This window comes from Diadema antillarum, unplaced genomic scaffold (genome assembly GCF_040938485.1).
Source record: "Diadema antillarum isolate AM-2024a unplaced genomic scaffold, OU_Dant_1.0 seq00000819_RagTag, whole genome shotgun sequence".
Lineage (NCBI taxonomy): Eukaryota > Metazoa > Echinodermata > Echinoidea > Diadematoida > Diadematidae > Diadema > Diadema antillarum.
The window spans coordinates 1,076,626-1,098,409 of NW_027271696.1; the positions used below are offsets into that span (position 1 = coordinate 1,076,626).

The window sequence follows — 21,784 nt, forward strand, 5'->3', positions numbered from 1 at the left end:
GTGCCCATGGTTTCCAATGGAAAATTAATGTCTGGCACAATTCTAGAATGGCAGGTGTGAGCTATTCATACATGTGAATGCAATCTGGCAGACAAAACAATTGTCAGGTGTGTTCAAATATACAGAACCCATACTGGTATTTCACACATTATGTAAATTGCACACCATGAGTTTACTCCAGTAGCATGGATCTTCAAGCACACACATAGCTATGCAACAACTGGAACAATTCACATTTCTCCCAATACATTTTATCACCATTGTCTTCATCCTGAGTACACAAATATCAAGTAAAAACATTCTTGTAGGTTGTCCAAACTTCAACAAATCTGGCTGACTGGAATGATTCACATTTGTCCATTACTATAACTCATAATCATTGTCTTTATATCCTGTGTAAAAAAGAAAAAAAGAAAAGAAAAGAACTGTACATTTTCTAAGTTGTCCACATTTCAGCAAACCTAGCAGTCTGCAATGATTGTCAATAATATACTTAATCATCATTGCCTTTATCCTGAGTGAAAAAAAAAGAATGAGATGACTGAAAAATGTTCGAAGTTGTCCAAACTTCGGCAAATCTGGCTGGCTGCAATGATTAACATTTGTCTATAAACTTTGTCATCATTGCTTTCATCTTGACTAAAAATAAATGGACTAAAAATTGTCTCCTTAGTTGTCCAAATTGCAGCCAATCTGGCTGGCCAACATGATTTCTGTACATTTGTTCAATATCTTCCATCACGATCACTTTCATACTGAGTAGAAAACTACCCGAGAATGTTCTCCTACACTGTCCAAATTTCGGCTTATCTCACTGGCTTCAATGACTAATACCTGTCCATTCATCTTATCATCATTGCCTTCATCCTGAGTAAAAGTCTTTTGAAAATATTTCTTTAGTCCATATAATCACTGCCATTCTGGCTGAATCAATCATTGCACATTGCAAAAGAGTTATTAGTTATATTACTGCTTACCGGTGTGACATTAAACAATAATTTACAGAGTGAGTACTACAGTGCACTCCCGTTACAACGAACACGGATATAACCAAATTTCGTTATAACGAAGTAAAACTTCTGGTCCCAAAATTATCGCTATTAAAGTCTATGGTACAAAATTTGCTTATAACGAACACGGTTATAGCGAAATTTTCGTTATAACGAAGTCTTTTTTTTCTAAGCACCACTGACAAAGAAAAACAAAAAAGAAATGTGCTCCGTTTTAACGAAATGCGGATCGCTTTCGAAAATACGTAGCGGAACAAGGCATATGCAGCGTCTTTGCATAGGCGAACGCGTCACATCACTGTGTGTTCGCTTGGTGTGTCACGCACAGTTTCCGAGGGGAACTTGCGTTATTGTAATACAATCATCAACAATCTGATATTGATTAACTATTTGTTTTATTGTTCACAAAGCTTTACAGTGTATGACGAGTATTCAACAAACAGAATATCATATATGCGTGGCTTCCTTGTTTTCGTTATATATTGTATTTGTTCGGTTATAACAAAATTTTGTTATAACAAAAGAAAACTGCCGGTCCCGAGCATTTCGTTATAATGGGAGTGCACTGTATTTGCTTTGCTTTGCTTTGCTTTGCTTTGCTTTGCTTTGCTTTGCTTTGCTTTGCAAATATATCATTACACACTACTTGCATACTGTCATCTTCATTTGATACTGGTAAGTATGTCTTTGCAATTTCATCAATTTTTACGACTCTCTCACATTCGACCGATGGGTACGAGGTGCTGCAGGCTCAAACTCTGTCTGCCCTGACGACCATCGCTGCGTTTTTCCCTGGAGCTCCCATCACTCCACCACCTGACCAGGGGCAACCAATGAAATGGCAAGTTACATTCAGTCATGTGATCCATCTTTATTACTGCTCCCTCTGATGAAATCAACATCTTCTTATCTTTTCTCCAAAGAAATTTGTTCGGAAAGGATACTTATATCTTAAAAAGCTTTTGGCACCATAGCACTTTTTTTTTTCTTTTTCATTGAGGAGAATGATATTTCATAATCTGAGTGAACAAAATCAAATGCTTGATCTCGCACAACAGGTTTGTGAAATGACAGAACTGCTGTCATGTGGGATGTACTATTTTGTATGTACTAATCTATCGCACAATACCACACTAGAATTGATGTCTTGGCTTCATACACTGTGTCTGGCATGAAGTAATTTGAAATTGATAAAACATTTGGTCTATGGCCCAATGGGCAACAAATAGTTATGTAATTTAAGGGACAATTCTGGACCAGTTAAAGATGAGTCTTGAAAGAAGGGATGCAATCTTACAGGTATAACCAAACAAATTTTACCAAAATTGAATGCAAATTAGGGAAGTAAAAAGATTGTGACGTTTTACGAACATTCATACAACAGTTCTTGAACAGTCAGCATGAATATGGCAATGGTAAGTTGATGATGCCATTTCCTCACAACTTGCCATCTCGTTATGAAATTTAAGATATAAAATTTCCAATTTTCTTTTTATATGCAATTGTACGCTAGTCTTCAATCCTAATATACCACACTGATCATTTTTCAGTTATTCAGTGAGGAATAACATTATGCTTTACACTGTAACCCGTCGAGGATGGACTGATTTTGCTACAACATGCATTTCCCATAGACACCTGCCAGAGTATACTGGGGACTCATCCTCAACGGGGTTAATAGCATGAAAATTGAATTTTCATCAGTTTTGGTACATCACAAATGGAAAACTGTTAAGGTGACCAACTTTTAACTGGTCAAGAATTCCCCTTTCAGTTTGGATGCTCTTTGCGATTGAAATTTGAGGGTCTTTCTTACCAGGATGTGACCCACTGCCGCAGAGGTAGAGCCCCCTGACTGGGGTGCGGTAGCTCCCACAAGAGGGGAAGGGGCGAGAGAAGTAGAGCTGATCCAGTGACATGGCTCCATGGAAGATATTCTGTCAGAATACATCAGACACACACAAACACACCAGAGAGAAAACAACAATGAATTGACACTTTTCAACATTGATAAAACTGATATCATTATTTGGCTATATATATGATCAGCCATTCTCGCTGAGAGGCTATTTGTTATAACAATGTTAACGAGATATGAAAACTCGTCACACTGAGGACGAGTTAGGTGATACGCTTGGGGTCATCAGATGTCGGTCATCTGTGATCGACAAAGAAAATAATGTGATATAGGCACCTTGAAGTTATATTGAACCTGCATGCGAAACCGTTCCTCTAACCACTCGGGCACGGGACATCCACGAAAATGCTAAGACAAAACCCCCCCCCCCAAAAAAAAAAAAAAAAAACAATGTATAGATATAACAGGGGAAGAGTCAATGACCACTCAACAAACGTGGCCGCGTGAACATTGTATTGCATTGCTAGATGGAAATGCGGCGTTGTAACGATTGATGTCGCTAGGCCATTTCTGGCAACTCGTGAAAAATACGTCCCGCAGACATACAACCTATAATCGGCTGGTTTTGATACCTTGCCTTTAATCACAATTTTCAGTGTGATGACGTCATCAAAGTACAAAACAATGACATGGACTTGAAAGACAATTGTTCAAAGTACAACACCTTTGTCGTCGTCATTACATACTATGATCGGTTTGAAAAACCCAGCCTGCAGAATTTTGCAGCAGTCTAAGCAATGTGGTCTCCAACACAAAACAGAGTGATTGTGTGTGTTTGTGTGTGGCTGTGTATAGGTGCGTTTGTATACGAACGTGATTTCTACATGGACGAATGTGTAATACACCATTGAAGAAAAAAAGTAAAATAGATAAGTATTTTGTTTCGTGCTCTTATGGGGATCGAACCCGCACGTGTGCAACCTTACGTCTCTGAGACGTCGCCTTTAACCTCTCAGTCATACGTCTCGACAAGAAAATATGAGGAACGTAAGCTTATATGTGAAAGATGACTCAGGAATCGTTTCGTCCACCTTCCATTCTCATTTTCAGTTTTATGCTGCAAAATTCTCAACCTGGTGAGAAGATCAACAAAAATAATAACATGTATGATTACTGCAGCTTATTGTCTCAGCTACAACATACTTAAGTTTCAGAGGAAATGAAGCAAAATCAAGTGAGGTAAAGGTGCTCGAGCGTTATCGAGTCAATGCATGGTGAAAAAACAAAAATCCCCTCCCATAGACATAACGTATAATCTTCGCTGATTTCGGTATCTTGCCTTTAATCACAACTTCTAGCATGATGACGTCATCAAATTAGAAAACATCGATATGGACTTGTAAGACAGTTGTTCAATGTATAACATATTCTTCTTATAACATATTCATCGGACGTTGTCAGTTTGCTACTGACATGACAATTAACCACTTAATTATGAGGCAGCTATTACTACCTGTATGAAATTATTATAGGCATGGTTATCAAATTCCCCTAAAATTTCCTTATAATTGCCTTATTTTTACACACAGTTAAGCTATCCCTTTAAACTCGTCACAGTTTAATTAGAATCATTAACACCACATAGATTAGTACCATATTCAGTTCCATAGCTGATCACGTTTGCTAATTAATTAAGATTAATTGTCTAGAATGTGTCATATGGCCAACCTGTATACACACGTATACACACACACAATGCTAAATGTATGTATCAAATCTCTGTAACACAACTTTGAACTAACTGTAGGAATTATCGCTGCACTTATCATCCATACTTTTTATCACTATCTGAAACTCCACAAAAACCACTAAATGACAAATAATCATCAATACAGAAGACTGACTTAAAGGAAAAATGCAAATACCTTTTTTTACAATGTATAGCTTGTTACATGTATAAATCAGCACAAAGTAACCACGACTACATTGTGTTACTGAATTGATATGAACAAATTTCATTTTGTTACAACATACTATATCAGTTTGAAAAGCCCAGCCTGCAAAATTTTGCAGCAGTCGAAGTAATGCAGTCTCCAATGCAAAACAAAGGGATAGTGTGTGAGTGTGTGCGTATAGGTGTGTTTACATGCAAATGTGATTTCTACATGGACGAAGGTGTAGTACTCCATTGAAGAAAAAAAGTTTAAAAAAAATAATTATTTTCTTTCGTGCTCTTGTGAGGTTCGAACCCGTACGTGTGCAACCTCACGTTTCTGAGACGACGCCTCTAACCACTCGGCCATACGTCTCGACGAGAAAATTAGAGGAACGTAAACTTATGTACGTAAAAGATGAATCAGGAATCGTTTCGTCCGCATTCCATTCTCATTTTCAGTTTTAAATTGCAAAATTGTCAACCTGATGAGGAGATTTCAAAGAATAAAATGCATGATTACTGCAGCTTATTGTCACAGCTACAACATACTTAAGTTTCAGAGGAAATGAAGCGAAATCAGCTGAGATAAAGGTGCTTAAACGTTGTCAAGTCAATGTATGGTTTTTTAAAAAATCACCTCCCATAGACATAACACGTAAACTTGTCCGATTTTGCGTCTTTACCTTTAATCACAATTTAAAGTATGATGACGTCATCAAATTTCAAAACCATGACATGGACTTGAAAGGTAAATGTTCAAAGTACAACATATCTGAATTTGGGATAATATTGAGCTTAAAGGGGAAGGCTAGTAACTGATCAGTGGGAATCAGTGGAAATGCTGGGAGATGATTGTTCCAATCCTTATGGGATTCATTCAAGAGTTCATTGTATATCTATTGTTGTGTGAAAATGATTTGCTTCAGAATGGTCTCATATTCGAGTAATGTGCAGTTTAATGCTTCCAGGTTAGCGTCCCTGGTCAGTGATGGAGCATTAATCTGCACATTACTTGAATATGAGACCGTTCTGAAGCAAATCATTTTCACACAACAATAGATATACAATGAACTCTTGAATGAATCCCATAAGGATTGGAACAATCATCTCCCAGCATTTCCACTGATTCCCACTGATCAGTTACTAGCCTTCCCCTTTAAACAGCAGAGATACGAGCAAATGAATGTCAGAAACAGTACCTCAAAAAAATTAATTCCACTTTTTTGATTTCAGATGCTGATATGATGACGTCATAATGTATTTAGGGAAATTTTGATACTTGAAACGTTATTTTCAATTCATATATGCTTTTGTAATATGCAATAAAAACATAGGGTCACCTGACGTTTTAAAGAGCTATGGCGAAATAAACAAAGACATGTTTTTCGCTATATTTCCACATAGACGCGCACACGAAATTTCAACTTTGACGCCAGCGCATTCCTTTGTTATAGGTCAAAATTGATCAGAAATTAATGGATATTGTTACTTAATGTATCAGGAATCCAAATCTGTTAAAAAATGTGCATTTTCATGTTGCTTATGCGCACTACGCGCGAAAATGTGCGGACGGACGCGAACGCGCGGAACGCTTTAAATAAAATTGTCTGAAACTTCGAGATTTCCCATTGGAAAGTTGTTTTGAGCCTTTTAAAAGTTTGACGCGCGCGTACGCACACGTAATGATGTCCTAGGTAATTAGCATTAAAAAGTACTTAAGATAGAGCGAGACCTGAACTTTATGTCCGCCGAAAATGATACAGAAATGACCTTTGGTTATGAAGTTATGATCGATCATGTAACATGGTCCGAAAATCACAAAATGGCGCCTAGATGACGTCATAGATATGTTACTGTCATGAAAACCTTATTGTGGCTAGATATTGTCATGAGACATGTTCCCTGAAAATGTCATGTTATTCCGTAATGTCATTCTTGAGATATTGACGACAAAAAATTGTCCAGAAAGAAAGAAGAATAAAAAGAAATAAAGAGAGATTTTGACAATCACAATAGGTGATATGCTGATAGCGTATCACCTAATAATTGTCTTCAAGTAGTGATTAGGTTGAAATTGAATTTCAAGCCAATTCAATAAGGTGAAATTTAGAGCCAGCACTGTACACGTCCAGGTTTCTTCAACTGACAAGCAAAAGAAGAAGAAGAAGAAGAAGAAGAAGAAGTAGAAGAAAAAAAGAAATGGCCTTTCCGCTCCTATCAGTGTGGTACAACTTGCAATCAGCAAAAGCTTACCACATTCTATTTCTTCTGGTGCAGCAAAAGCTTACCACATTCTATTTCTTCTGGTGCCACTTTCGGGGTAAAAACAAAAAGTGGGGTGCAGTTACCTTTGTATTCCTATGTATTGTGCAAAAAAAGTGTGTGTGTGTGTGTGTGTGTGGGGGGGGGGGGGGGGGCTTGGGCCTGGTTCTACCATCCCTTCTGTAGGAGAACTCTTACCCCTCCTGTCAGGCCAAAGATTCTCTCAAGGTCTGGGGGAGGCAGGATGTCTCGTCCAACGACACTGTCCTTAAATCCTGGTGCATAGGCCTCAATGGAGTCAAAGACTGCACATGGAAAGAAGTCATAAGAGTTGCTATTCTTCCTTCTCCTGTTTTCACAGCAGTAATCACTGAAGTTCATGGAAATGTCAATTTAGTTTGACATACTTGAGTTGCTTGACTTACAAACATGTGCTGCCAAAGACCTTTATGGCCAAATGAAATGGTACAATAGTGCAACAAATGTGCATTTTGTTGTATGCATGTAACGAAACTAATGCATATGACACTAAGCCAAATTATACCACACCATACCAAGCCATCCATATACCAGTAATACCACACTAACCCGTGTCATTCTATACCAACGCATGTCCTACCTATCATATGATATCTACGGACAGAGTAACATACAGTCTCCAACCTATCAACACGACTATTTAGAAACACTTTGTTGAAACTTCAGAATACAACATTTTGAAGTGCAGTATTCTTCTTTGATCACCCCCTCTCCCCCCCCCCCCCCCCCCCCAAAAAAAAAGAAAAGAAAAAAGGAATGTCGCATCTGTAACATGGACTGATGATGGTCAAGATATAACAATTCTTTCCTCCAAATTTAGAATAGTGGAGAGGTCTAGGGCTGGGTCACATGACCCAGACTTTATGCATCGGCAGCCAGTGGGGTCTAATTGTCAAATGGACCAGCTCACCTCTGTCGCAGTACACGTCTTTCATGGCATCATCCCACTGCCTGCCACCGCTGAGCTCGTAAGGAGTGTACTGGGTGAAGAGGGAGATGACGTGACACCCTGGGGGCGCCACGGTGGGGTCCAGTGACGACGGGATGCACATCTCGATCATGGGCCTAGGAGGAAAAAAGGAAAAAAAGATCACTTTCATACTACAAAGCAGTGATGTGACATTCTAGCAACTTATCCATGAGAAGGGTTTACTGAAGTTAAAGAGCCATAAATTCCTTGAGAAACATACTTGCAAATTTGACATTTGAGGTTTGTCCAGTGCTTTAGAAGGTTCCATGACATTTGTTCCTGTGACAACTGTACCATGACATATCTGCACGCTAAGCCAAACATGATTTCTACCCACATACATAACCCTAACCCTCATTCTAATCCTCACATCAAACTACATCCTAAACCCAACACAACCCAAACCCTAACCCCTAAGTCCTCGGATAAAAGAAGACCAGAGCAATTGTCGCAGGAGCAAATGCAGTGTTGTTGCTTTAGAATACTATTTTAAAAGTGATGTTCCACCACACAACCCACAATGAAATGGTTATGCAAAGTAATCACCTAGATCCTCTTCTCTAGACATACAAACAGATGATGAATATCTCTCTTTGTAAAACTACTTTCCTTGGAGAAATAGAACGAGGCATGAATATGTTACCTTGGATGAAACAGAAACAATTAAACAAAACATACAAACAGTAGAGGTGTTTAAAGGAAAAGTTTAGAAACAGGTACACCACAAAACTTGTACGAAATTGTGAGAAGCTCATATCAAAGGGATTGTTCTAAATGTGATAGAAGTGTGTTGACAAACTTGGTAGGCAGTTCTCCTTTAAGTGCATCATCGTAGGCGTCGTTCAAGAGACTCGTCTTTTCACAGTTGAGATGGATGGTGCCTGTGTGGTTGGGGCCAGGAGTGTCGTCACTCTTGTTGGGCAAGGCAGCGAAATTAGGAAGTCTGTCGACGGCAACTGAAAGTCATTGGGGCAACCAAATAAAGCAGACAAAAATAATATATCAGTAAACATTTGTGGAAGGTATAAAAGGGCAAACTCCACTAAAACTCCAAACATAAGAATTCGTAAAAAAAAAAAAAACAACTCTAGCATTAATGAATAGGAGAGGAAGGTGTGTTGTACAGTGTTGCAGTAAAACAGTGGACTTGAAATCACAAGGTCACAGGTTCAATGCCCTGGTGATACAGCACCTTGGTTTATTTCTCAGCACAATATTGATTTTACAACAGCATTTTCTAACTAGGAGCTGATGGAGACCCCGTGGGATGTCATTTGTATAGTGGCAGCCATTGGGTAATCTTCCCTAGGGAGGATCAGAAGTGGTGCCTATGAGGTGGAAAAAAAAAAAGAAAAGTTGCCCAGGGACTGGGAGCAATCATTAAAAAGCCCCTGAATTGGTACTTACAGTCCTGGAAAAACAATGACCAACTTATATATAATGGACATGATACTCATGTTGATGATGACGATGATGACGATGATGATGACGATAATGATGATGATGACGATGATGATGATGATGATGATGATGATACTACTACTACTACAAATAATAAAAATAAAAACACCAACAAAATAATAATGACAATACACTAATGATAACAACAATGGTAACAATGTTAATGACATTAATAATGATATCAAAACTACTATCAATTTGGTCATTATCATGTTTAACATCATTAGTATTATTGTGAGGAAGAGGAGACAAAATATTTTCTCTCCTTAAACTGTATGTAAAAGATACAACAGAAAGTTTACAGCAGACTACTAACTACATCATGCCATAAAAAATTAAACACAAGTGACATTACGAAGGCATAATTGATTTTACCTACCCAAGAAATAAGGATAGAGAAAGATTGGAAGATAGATAGATAGACAGATAGATAGATAGATAGATAGATAGATAGATAAACAGACAGACAGATAGATAGATAGATAGATAGATAGAGAAGGAGAAAGAGAGAGAGAAAGAGAGAGAGAGGACAGATTAAGAGACACTGAAAGATTAAAACATACATAAAAAAGAAAGAAATGAAACAAATGAAGATTAATAGACAATGTTAATGAGCTATATGCTGGGAAGGAGACAAAGAAATTAGTGTTACCATTAATCTTAGTCACAGGAGACTTGAAGTCAAAGGATGACACCTGCTGGACGAATTCTGCCGGTAGGAGACCGGAGGGAAGAAGGTCCAGAAAGGTGATTTTGGGCGTGGCATTGGAGAGGACCACTTTGCTCCTGATCTCAGTACCATCCTCCAACACCACTCCACAGGCTGCGTTGTCACCAGACACCAGGACGGAGCTGACCGGCTGCCATGGCAACACGGAAATGCAAGAAGCAGAATGCACCATTAGTGTTCAGTAAACATGGTTTGTGGGCAATTTGCAACCACATACATTCCACATTAATTCTGATAAAAAAGATTAAAAATCAATCCAGCTGAATGGCAAGGTTTTCTTTAAATATTGGGCATAGCAGCAGATGATTTCCTTTTCGCATACTGTAAAACATGACATATTCGCGGCATGAATTTTTCGCGAATTGGAGCCGACAGCCTTTTTCGTGGCATGAAATTTTCGCGAAGTGCCACTGGCGTTCAATGCATATAGTGTAAACAAGGACTTTTGCGTGCAATTTAATTTCGCGAATCTTGGCGCTCGCGAAATTAAAGTGCATGCGAAAATTCCTTGTTTTACAGTATTTTCAACGTACAGTGATAATGGTGTAACCATATGTGCAAGTTAAAGTTTTGAGGTCATTGCCTCATATATGTCATGCTGGTATTTCCCTAAGAAAGTCATGAAAATCCTATTTTTGGTTAATGGCTCACTAACTATAACCCCATTTTACATAAATCTTATTGCTGCTCCATCATTAATCCCTAAATTCATGTCACTTACTGTAAAACATGATATATTCGCGGCATGAAATTTTCGCGAATTGGAGCTGACAGCCCTTTTCGTGGCATGAAATTTTCGCGAATTGCCACTGGTGTTCAATGCATGTAGTGTAGACAAAAACTTTCGCGTGCATTTTAATTTCGCGAATTTTGGCGCTCGCGAAATTCGCGAAATTAAAATGCACACGAAAATTTCTCATTTTACAGTATACAGAGTACACCTCACATCATCACAGTATATTCTAATCTACTTAATCTCCTCTCCTTTTTCATGTAACTTGTCTGGAAAATAACATTACTCAACTAGAATATAATGATGCTAAATTACTGCGCAATACAGGACCACTTCCACAAATATCTGACTGACTTCTTTAACAGCAAAGATACTTTCAAACTATATAGTCTCGATAATCACAAGGATTACTCGATACAAAGAGATTTGACACTTGTCACGAACTGAGTGACATAGGATAGGGAAAACTTTACAAAACCTCCCGAAATTACATTTTGCATTAGAGCAAGATCCACTATACTGTATACGCCATATATTTCGCGAGTCTAAATTTTCGCGAATCGGGACTTCCCGACAATTTTGCAAGTGGTTAAATTCGCGATCATGGAGTCCGGTACTGAATGGAGAAATGTATACGCGTACGTCACATTCATATCGGCATTAGAGTCAATATTTTCGCGTGTCTTTAATTTCGCGAATAGCAGCTGACTCGCGAAATTCGCAAAAATAAAAACCTCGTGAAATATTTGGAGTATAGAGTACCTTGTCAGTCAGAATAGTTGCTCCATGGGATTTGGCGGAGTTGGCAATGCTGGCAGACACAGCGCCCATGCCCCCCTCGGCATAGGCCCACGCTCCCTTGACTCCATCCACCTCTCCCATCACATGGTGCAGGAGGACGTAGCTGCAGAAAATGATGAGGCAGCGATAAACACTTTGTATGTTAGCACTACTCTTGCATGATAATTGTGATAATACATGTACTGATTATGATGATAATAATAGACTAGAAAAGTGCTCCGAAGATCTCCGCCAAGCAGCTCATTTCCATTAACACTGTGACTTCCACCCTACATTATCATCCTATATTCATATCATCTGCGTTATTAGATTCCTTGACTATTAAATAATAGCCCCTTAAAGGTATTAGCCCACATTTGTAAACCTTCAGCAATTGGTCTCATAGTTAGCATGGAGTTTGGGTATGATTGCAGTAACACCTGTGCAAAATTTCGTTCCAATTAGTCCATTACTTTCATAAAAATAAATGAAAATGCACCGTATGCATGCGTATAACGCTCGCTAGCTCCGGTCCACGTACGTACTACATGCATGCGATACATGTGTAAGTTACATGTACGTAGCTAGCCCGCGCTCGTAATTCGATTTTGGGTCGGGTTGACCCGGTTTGAAAATTGATTTTAAAACGATGATTTTCTCTCTTTTATCGAATGGTATAGACAAAGAGCAACAGGTGAGGTATGTTACTGTTATAACTTGTACTTGAAGTCATATTGGACCTGTTTTATGCAGTTTTGATTTTCGTGGGTTTGCAAATGTGGGCTAATACCTTTGAAGGGGCAAAAGAACACAGCAAACAGATAGAGAGATTTTTTAGATGAGCAGCGACTTACCCACTGCCTGGGGTGTCTGGTGTCAAGAAGGCTCCAATCACAGAGTCTGTAGCTAAGGTGGCCTTCAAGGGTTCAGATTCAAACCAGCGATCCAGTATCTGACAATACAAATAATGGACGCAGGTATTTGCTTAATTTTGTTTTATCATGCTTTTTGTCAGGGCTTGATATTAGCAATGGCCCAATTGCTAAGGGCCACTAAATATTGGTGTTGGGCCACTACATTCATCTTGGGCAACTAAGATTCAAAATGGATTGTTACTGTTGCTTTTATTTTTGGCAACTACACATCTTTTTTGGGCCACCAAAGTTTCAGATTTAAAGATCTAAGTGGCCCAAGTGGGCCAACAGACAAATAAGTTAGTGTTGAGCCCTGTCTTATTATTTCTTATTATTATTATTCTTAGTCTTATTTGCTTTGTTTAAATTTCCTTAAAGTGGGTATTCCCTGCTTCATATTGTTAATTTTAGACTGCAGACATGCTAGAGGTACAGAGGAAAAATGTGGTTGTAATGTTTGGGATGGACATCATCTTCAGTATAATGACATAAGATGGGTTGAGCGACATGCTCCACATTAATTAGTACTCAAACAATGTCATGTGGCTAGACAAAGAAAGAGAGAGATTAAAAAACAAACAAACAAGAGGAAGGTTCTCATTTGGAGGTCAACAGACATCACATGCATTGTTTCTGTTTTAAATGGCTTCCGCAGAATAGAGTGAGAAAATAGCCGTCTATAATTAGTGTCTTAGTGTCTGTGCATGTGAGGTACTTTGGGCAGTATGTCATTCAACAAATTTAAGGTGGCAACCCATACATCAAGTCCGGTATGGGTTATCGTAGAAGTTAGTGAAACACATCTAACTCGCTCAGGATCTCTTACAAGTCACTGGCCCACAAAGATTCTAATAAGTATGCCTAACTCCTTGGCTTTGTGCGGGGTTTACAAAATGCCGACAACTATTTCTTAGGGTCACTGACTTGAACTCTGACCCTGAAAGTAATCAATCATTTTGTCAATTAACAATAAAGTAGGATCTTACCTTGTTCATAGGTGCAGTCAGTAACTCGTAAAATGCAGGAATGTCTCTTCCAAGAATCTTGCCTGCAATTCCAAATTTCAAAATTTGACGATCATTAAGTAGATGATGCAACAGCCATCTTACAAGCATCGTTTCAAATGTGTGAAAATTCACATTTGGGAGTGAATGAAAGATAAAATAATGCTAAAGCAGGGTTGCCAACAGTCACATATGAAAGTTGTGGGAGTCCAAAAAGCAATCAGGGAGATACTTGCGTGGTATACAATGCATCTCAATAAGGGGGGAAAAATTCCTCAACCAGGAAAGCTTTTAAATTTTCGTCAAGGCATAAAAATATGTTTCATCATTCAGGAACACTTGGCAATTCTGATATGAAACTATGCCTGCATTGGCTCTGCGAAGGTCAAACAAAACTTGATGTGATCAAGAAAAGATATGCTTGAACTTTTGTTTGTTTTTTTATATAAAAGGGGATCAATTAATGCTAAATAATGAAAACATTGTTTAAAGGACAAGTTCACCTTCATAAACATAAGGATTGAGATAATGTAGCAATATTAGTAGAACACATCATTGAAAGTTTGAGGAAAATCGGACAATCCGTTCAAAAGTTATGAATTTTTGAAGTTTTTGTGCACTAACCGCTGGATGAGAAGACTACTGCAGTGTATGAATAACTTAGATGTCACATGCGTACAACAATACAAGGAAAATAAAAGAGAATTTCACAAAATTTCATCTTTTGAAAAAAAGTACACATTCCCTTGACTCGTTACCGACATATGTTATGGGTAATATTATTCCCCCTGCCTTTAGAAAGAGGCAAGTCAAGTGGTCTTTTATTATGCGAAAAAAGTGAAAATATGTTGAATTTTCTTTACATTTTCTTTATACTGTTGTACGCATATGACTCACAAGCTGTAGTAGTCTCCTCATCCAGCGGTTCCAACACAAAAATTTTAAAAATTCATAACTTTTGCATCGATTGTCCAATTTTCCTCAAACTTTCACTGATGTGTTCTACTTATATTGCTGCATTTTCTCAACCCTTATGTTTATGAAGGTGAACCTGTCCTTTAAATCAAGTACACATGCAGTTGAGGGTTGATATAATGTCACGTTGAATGTTGATACAGCACTTGCCAGATCTGACAAAAGTTATATGAAATGAAAATGTCACATCATAGTTTGAGAATATGTGATCACATTGAAAGTAGCAGCCCTAACCCGATTTTCAACTTCAATTTTAACAATGCAAACACATGTTCATCTCTACCAATCTCTACTAATTACCCCCTGGACAATTACCCCAGACCCTGACCCTAACCCTAATCCTAATCCTGAACCTAATCATAACCGTAACCCAAACTCTAACCCTAAACCTAACCCTAATCCTAATCTTTACTCTAACCTTATTACTAACCAGTATTTAGCCAAGGGGTAATTGTCCTCGGGGTACTGTAAAAGTGGAAATTTTCGCGGTGTTAAAATTTTCGCGCATTTCGCGCAACCAGAAACAAGCGCGAAAATAAAAGCACGCGAATGTATTTGCTTGCCATATGTGCCTGTGCGTGATGTCTTGATTCCGCGGAATTAAAAACACGCGAAACTCTTCCGACCAGGCCAAGCGCGAAAAATTAGTCACGCGAAAATATCCACTTTTACAGTAATTGCCCTTATATGATAAAAAATCACTACTTCATTTAAAGTGAATTTTAGGACATTAGTGCTGGTAGGGAAAAAAAAAAAACTTTCAAAGAATGACAGGTGTTGTGATGTACTTTTTGTATGCATTAGTGAACACTGATTGTAGCAAGTTTTAAACCTCAACCTGATTTGGCGATGGACTTGACAGTGTCCAGCATCTGCATCTTTTGTTTCACGGAGGCTCTGCTGCTGGGGTTGAGATCAATGGGAGGGTTGTCAAGGAGAGGGGTGATGGCCGATGCAATCCCATTCAGGTAGTCGTCAAATTTGAAGTAAGCCTGCAACACAGATAGAGGGAGCCCTTCAAGATGATGTACCTCTTCTACAAAGTAGTGAAGCGATATGTGTCCTTATGGATTTGTCACACCCATAATCAACTGCGAGAAAATACAATCTTTGAAAAGGCATGGTGGAAGGGGGAAAAAATGTGCTTTCAAATTGGGCCAAACGTGAACAACTTGACTTCCGACACTGAATACAATAACACATCTTCTTTTATCCTAATGTTATGTAGCTATTCATAAAATATTTATACCTTACTTACCCGGTTATACAGAGCGTGACATATTTAAAGACTCAACTGTAATTATACGAAGTATTTATGGAACTTTGATGGTTGTTTACACATCAGTAATGTATTGCAGCAGTAGTCTCATAAGAGAGTCAATGCCATCTGACTCCTCCCCCCCCCCCCCCCCCCCCCCCCCCCCCCCTCCGGAAAAAAAAAATATGAAGCACAAATTTGTCTATTGTAATCTGTACTTCTTCCAATTAACATGTTTAATGATACAGGGGATCATTCCGAGCATTTAGAAATCTCCTGCAGTGACCAAATGATTGTCCTCTCAAGAAAGCCGTACCTCCGCATCCTTTTGAGAGAACTGGGCAATCTGCTGCTTGGTAAACTCCTCATCTCGGCTCATGAGGAGGGATCGGGGTCTACCGCTGGGCCCTGGCTCCTCCAGGAGTGGGGTGAAGGCATGCTCTGGCCTCAGGTACACCTTCAGACCATGCTTCTGCAGAGATAGATGAGAACCATTTTTATATCTAAGACGAAGATAAGCACACATGCATTCACACTGTGTGATTGTGTTGCTCTTGTGTATCAATTATTCACGCCTTACCCTACTCAAGTACCATCTCCACTCTCCTGTTTACATAACACAGAACCCATACTGCATTCTTGAAAACCCTTACTCCCATCCCAAAGATCGTTTGACTCGGACATCCTCCCTGCCTGCTTGTCGTATAAACATGAGTATATCACACCCTCCAAGTCTAAACATATATTTCGTAAATATATACCGTGGTACATGAAGACACACAAAATATATAATTGAATGCTTACATACACCCATACATATACATACACATATAAATTTTACATTGAATTTTCATCATTATTTTTTTCAATCTTTTACATAATCAATGGAAAATTGTGATGTGATGACCTCATCAGCTCACTCAGTTGCATAAACATGTCAACTACTAAAAAACAATGTTTGCAAAAAAGTTGGCAAATCTTTCAAATTTCATAACTTCCTTACTTTTAATGCAATTTTGTTCAAATTTTCCCAGTTGCACTTTTAAAGCTTACTTTCTCGTTTCCAGACTAACTTTTGAATGGTATGGAATTCCCCTCTAATAGGCAAACATATATCGTGAAAACATTCTCTTACCTTAAGCTCCAAATCTTTGACTATGGTAGGCCTCAGGAGACTCAGCAAGTAGGAGCACCTGGAAAACTTGAATCCTATACAAGATAAACACATGGAGCTCTTTTCAATACAACTTGTAACTCTGGGGGAAAAGTTCTGCATTTAATCATCATCAGCAACAGCATCAGCAGAGTCATTTAAACCTTCGAAAAAATTGAAATACATTGCATATATGACGTCATGCAATAATCATAAACGAAAATAAAACATAGATCACATCACTATCTATAAAACATAGATAGTGATTATGCATTACCGTAATAATGCTTCATATACTGCAATGCAACATATTTTGACGGTATATTTTGTGAATTGGAATGTGTAAGACAATTTCGTGAGTGGTTAGATTAGGAGTCAAAATGGAATGATTTCTCAAGAGATATGTTAGCAATTTTCACCTTAGATACGATAGACAATAATGAACTGAAGTAAAGGAAGGCAATATTTCCCAATTGCTAATTTCATGAATATCAGTTGACTTGCAAAATTTGTGAAATATACTGTGCATACAGTACTCTTATCACCTACACCATACCCTTCTTCAAAAAAAGAGAGACAAAACCACAACAGGTAACTGCAGTAACAGCATGCTTCTGTCTGTCTGTCTGTCTGTTTCTTTGCATTTGGGAAAATACAGACTGACAGCTAATACAATGTTACACACTGTCGCCATATACAAACTAATGAATTTTAGATCACTCAATGCAGCTACAAAATCATTTTTCAGTAACTGATATTATCAGAGGCAGATCCAGGATTTCCGTAAAGGGGAGGTGCCTTTACAAATTTAAACATTTTTTCTCTTTTTATTTCTTTTGTTTTAACAAAAAATAAAGAGGGGGCACGCGACCGGTGCGCCCCCCTCTGGATCCGCCACTGTTTATAGTGTTCGTGGAGATGAATCAAGACCTCGTAGCCATGGAAATGACATTATGAACGAATAGCCAACAGAAGGCAACAAACCTGGCACAATTTCTTCGGTGACAGCCGCTCCACCGATGACATGGCGTCTTTCCAGCACAAGGGTGTCTAGCCCAGCTTTCTGCAGGTATGCTGCCTGCACGGAAGGAGAAAAAAAATCTAATTATTAGCATCAGCTCTGACTCAGTAACCGCTTTCATTTCTTGGATCAGTTTCACAATAAGATCACAAATAAAATCCTCTTAATTACCCATGGTGAAAACTTGATGAAATGTATATCAGTGCTGCAATGACAGAAGAATTCATTGCCCCAGTCAAAAAACTATAATTATATGAGCAATGCAGTAATTAGGCCATTGCCTCCCACATATTATGATTCCCTGTGGAGTTTCTACACGGCATACATGGTTCTCTTAAGTAACAGAATAATTGTGATTCCCTTCCATATAATCAACTTCAAACCTCAACAGCTCAATTTCAAAGTTGACATTTAAATGTAAAAACAGAAATTTTTGCAATCTATGAACTATATCTCCCAGGTAAGATGAGTTTTGCATAGTATGTTTTCATTTTACCATCTTTTGATTCCTTTTCAGAATACTACCACTGATTTACACGAACAACAAACAAATACTGGTATTCACACCCTTTCACCTTTGTGCTGGTATCACATACCGGTACCTCAAAATGCATGAAAATTCCCCCACTACAAAATGTTTCACATTTATGATACGAGGGCCTCACTCATATGAGGATCGAGTACTTGAAAAGAGACAACAATTAAATTATAAGAAAAAAAAAGAAGTTCAACTTCAAAGGAATTAGGTGTGCTGGGTCCATTACACCAATATTCGTACAATGCGAAGAATGGTGTACGTGTACTCACCGCAACAAGACCATTGTGTCCCGCCCCGATGACGATGGCGTCGTACTCTTTCGTGAGGGGGTCACCCCCTCTTTGGCAGCGTACAGAGGAGGAACCAAAGTGCTGTGAAACTTGGGTCAGAGGTCGCATGAGAGAGTTACGCCCCTTCATTAAAGGATCCCATAGCTTTGTGGTGAGCATCATGCCTGCAAGCTGGAATTCGTCAGACCTTCCTCCTGTTTTTGCAATGATGGCCAGGCAAACAAGAGATAAAGGCAATCATAGCAGCAGGATTGATGGTTTAATAATATCAATTATATTACTGTATATTGCTGCAGTTTTTGGCAGCAGAGATTATACCAAGTCTCATGCCTATTCAGAAGCACAACAAAGGCTTGACCGAAAGATCGGTCTGTATCTGTCCGTCGGGGAATGTTCCGCAGAGACTGCGTCTGGCTTCACGGATCCCCTCCGTACACGGAGGACGGCGTTAATGGCAAAATACAAAAGAGTCCTCCGGACAGACGGATCTTTCTGTCTAAACAAAGGCACGAGTCTCAAGCTCACAAAGCAACCCATCTCACACTCATCTGCCAAGCAGTCATGCTGTAGGTCTCATGCCTTCAAGGAGGGGGAACAAAACAAAACAAAACAAAACATGCCATATGTAGATCAATAATAAACTTCGCATAGGAAGCCTGCTGATGCTAGTTAAAACTAAGTAGGGTTAAGTGTTTCATTATTCTCTTTTTGTTAGCTAGTAAAGGATACCCAACTGCTACATGGCTGTAAATATCTCACAAATTACCTCTCGAGTCTAAATTCATTTTTGAGATGTCTCTTTAAAATTGTGCCATATGCATACCTACAAAGTTTTGTCAGTCATATCTTCTAGACTTGATCACTATTTACCCTTGACCATAGTTTGGGCAAAAATGCTCAAGAGAAAATTTAGTTAGGACAATCTCGATCAATATCAATATGTAACATTGCATTACATGGATGAGAATTAATCTAGAGCTATGTAGAATTGAAGTAAAATCTTATTAAATTTACAAGTAAATTTAGGCATCTTGATAATAATAATAATAATGAGGTCTTATTTACCCAGGGTAGCCTCTTCAGTGTTGCCACTGCTCTACCAGAGGGCCCTGCTATTATTATATATTACCCTAGCGTTGCCAGGTACCCATTTATACACCTGGGTCGAGAGGGACATTGTGGGTAAAAACATCTTGTCCAAGGATGTAAGCACTGGGCGGGATTCGAACTCACGGTCCTCCGTTCGGGAGTCGGGAGTCTTATCCACTATGCCACAGTGCCCCCACTTGATAGGTCTATGGTACCGAATTGAACAATTGATTTCTATGCAACTGATTGACAAATTGCCCTACATCGACGTAAATAAGCACTGAATTGATCAGTGTTTAGTAGTAGCCATGATAAAAAATCATGGGCGTACATACTCGAGCAGGATTTGAACCTACGACCTCCTGATCACCAGACAGGCGCCATCTCCACTAGACCACCGAGCTTTCGCCCGACAGCAAGTGTTGGTTCTAATCCTTATAGCATGCAGCGGGTACTGCTTTGTTATTCAAATTCATGAATTTCTTCCGTCGAGATGTTTTCATTGCAACTGATTGACAAATTGCCCTACATCGACGTAAAATTTACGTCGATGTAGGGCAATTTGTCAATCAGTTGCAATGAAAACATCTCGACGGAAGAAATTCATGAATTTGAATAACAAAGCAGTACCCGCTGCATGCTATAAGGATTAGAACCAACACTTGCTTTCGGGCGAAAGCTCGGTGGTCTAGTGGAGATGGCGCCTGTCCGGTGATCAGGAGGTCGTAGGTTCAAATCCTGCTCGAGTATGTACGCCCATGATTTTTTATCATGGCTACTACTAAACACTGATCAGTTCAGTGCTTATTTATGTCGATGTAGGGCAATTTGTCAATCAGTTGCAATTGATTTCTAATTTTAAAAAAAAAGGCCTAATATCCCTGCTGTGGAAGTATCCCTATTTCAGCCAGGTACTGTATACATATTACATTGGACTGTCCTGTGATGTAAACTTAATTAGTACACTAGAGTCTATAGGCTAAAACTAAAGCGCTATCACAGGTTGAAAGGGAATGACACTGTCACTGAGCTTGTTCTGTTGTGACTCCTTTCTTGAACCTCCTTGACCTTGCTACGACATAGATCTATATGATGAGGATGAGCAGATTATGATGATTTATGATAACGAAAAAGAGACAGAGTCAGACATGAGAAAAATCTATATGGACATACCTCAGACGGTTCTGCGAAGTGTTTGGTTTGGGTTTTTAGACGTACCGCTAGAGCTCTCCACGTACCATCCCTGTGCAAGGGTGGCTGTCAAATCGCCGCCGCCCGCCCTCGGGGACCTCCAAACAGGGCCAATAAATCGGAAGCTCCGGTGATCCGCTTAACTCCTTATCTCCGTTCACATCAGTGTAAACAATGCCCAGGGAAGGGTGGGAAGGGGGTCGGTCTTCCTTGTATGGAGCGCCAGTAATAATTAACTGAAAATATGTATGATGGAAAATTTACAGAATCCTTAGCATTTGAAGATAATAAACCAGCAAGTGTACAGCAAGTGCAATGTGTACTACATACATCAGTTTTACTGGAATTTGGAAACATATCATGTAAGGCTGACAATATGTTGTTTACTTTACTTTACTTTGAACTTTGAACTTATTGAGAATAACACCTTTTGGCCCCGTGGGGGCATATGAATTAAGGCTTAAACGTACCAGTACATAACATAAACATAACATAATACTATAACGATATAGAACATATTTACAAATAGTATACAAAAAAATATACATGGATATACAGTTGTCAGCCGTCAC

The 21,784-nt window shown here is 38.8% G+C and overlaps 1 protein-coding gene across 1 annotated transcript; it reads right to left on the reverse strand.

Moving 5' to 3' along the window:
• Positions 1–1,725: 1,725 nt before the first annotated feature.
• On the reverse strand, positions 1,726–21,324 carry LOC139739794 (pyridine nucleotide-disulfide oxidoreductase domain-containing protein 2-like). The gene is made up of 15 exons (XM_071650388.1): positions 21,195–21,324; positions 18,912–19,126; positions 18,068–18,161; positions 17,066–17,139; positions 16,247–16,402; positions 15,511–15,664; positions 13,680–13,741; positions 12,634–12,731; positions 11,762–11,903; positions 10,189–10,396; positions 8,875–9,031; positions 8,016–8,170; positions 7,265–7,371; positions 2,827–2,947; positions 1,726–1,826 (listed from the first exon to the last, which is right to left on the reverse strand). The coding sequence occupies exons 2-15, from the start codon at positions 19,092–19,094 to the stop codon at positions 1,762–1,764; spliced, it is 1,776 nt and encodes a 591-aa protein (XP_071506489.1). The 5' UTR covers positions 19,095–19,126; positions 21,195–21,324; the 3' UTR covers positions 1,726–1,761.
• Positions 21,325–21,784: the final 460 nt, after the last annotated feature.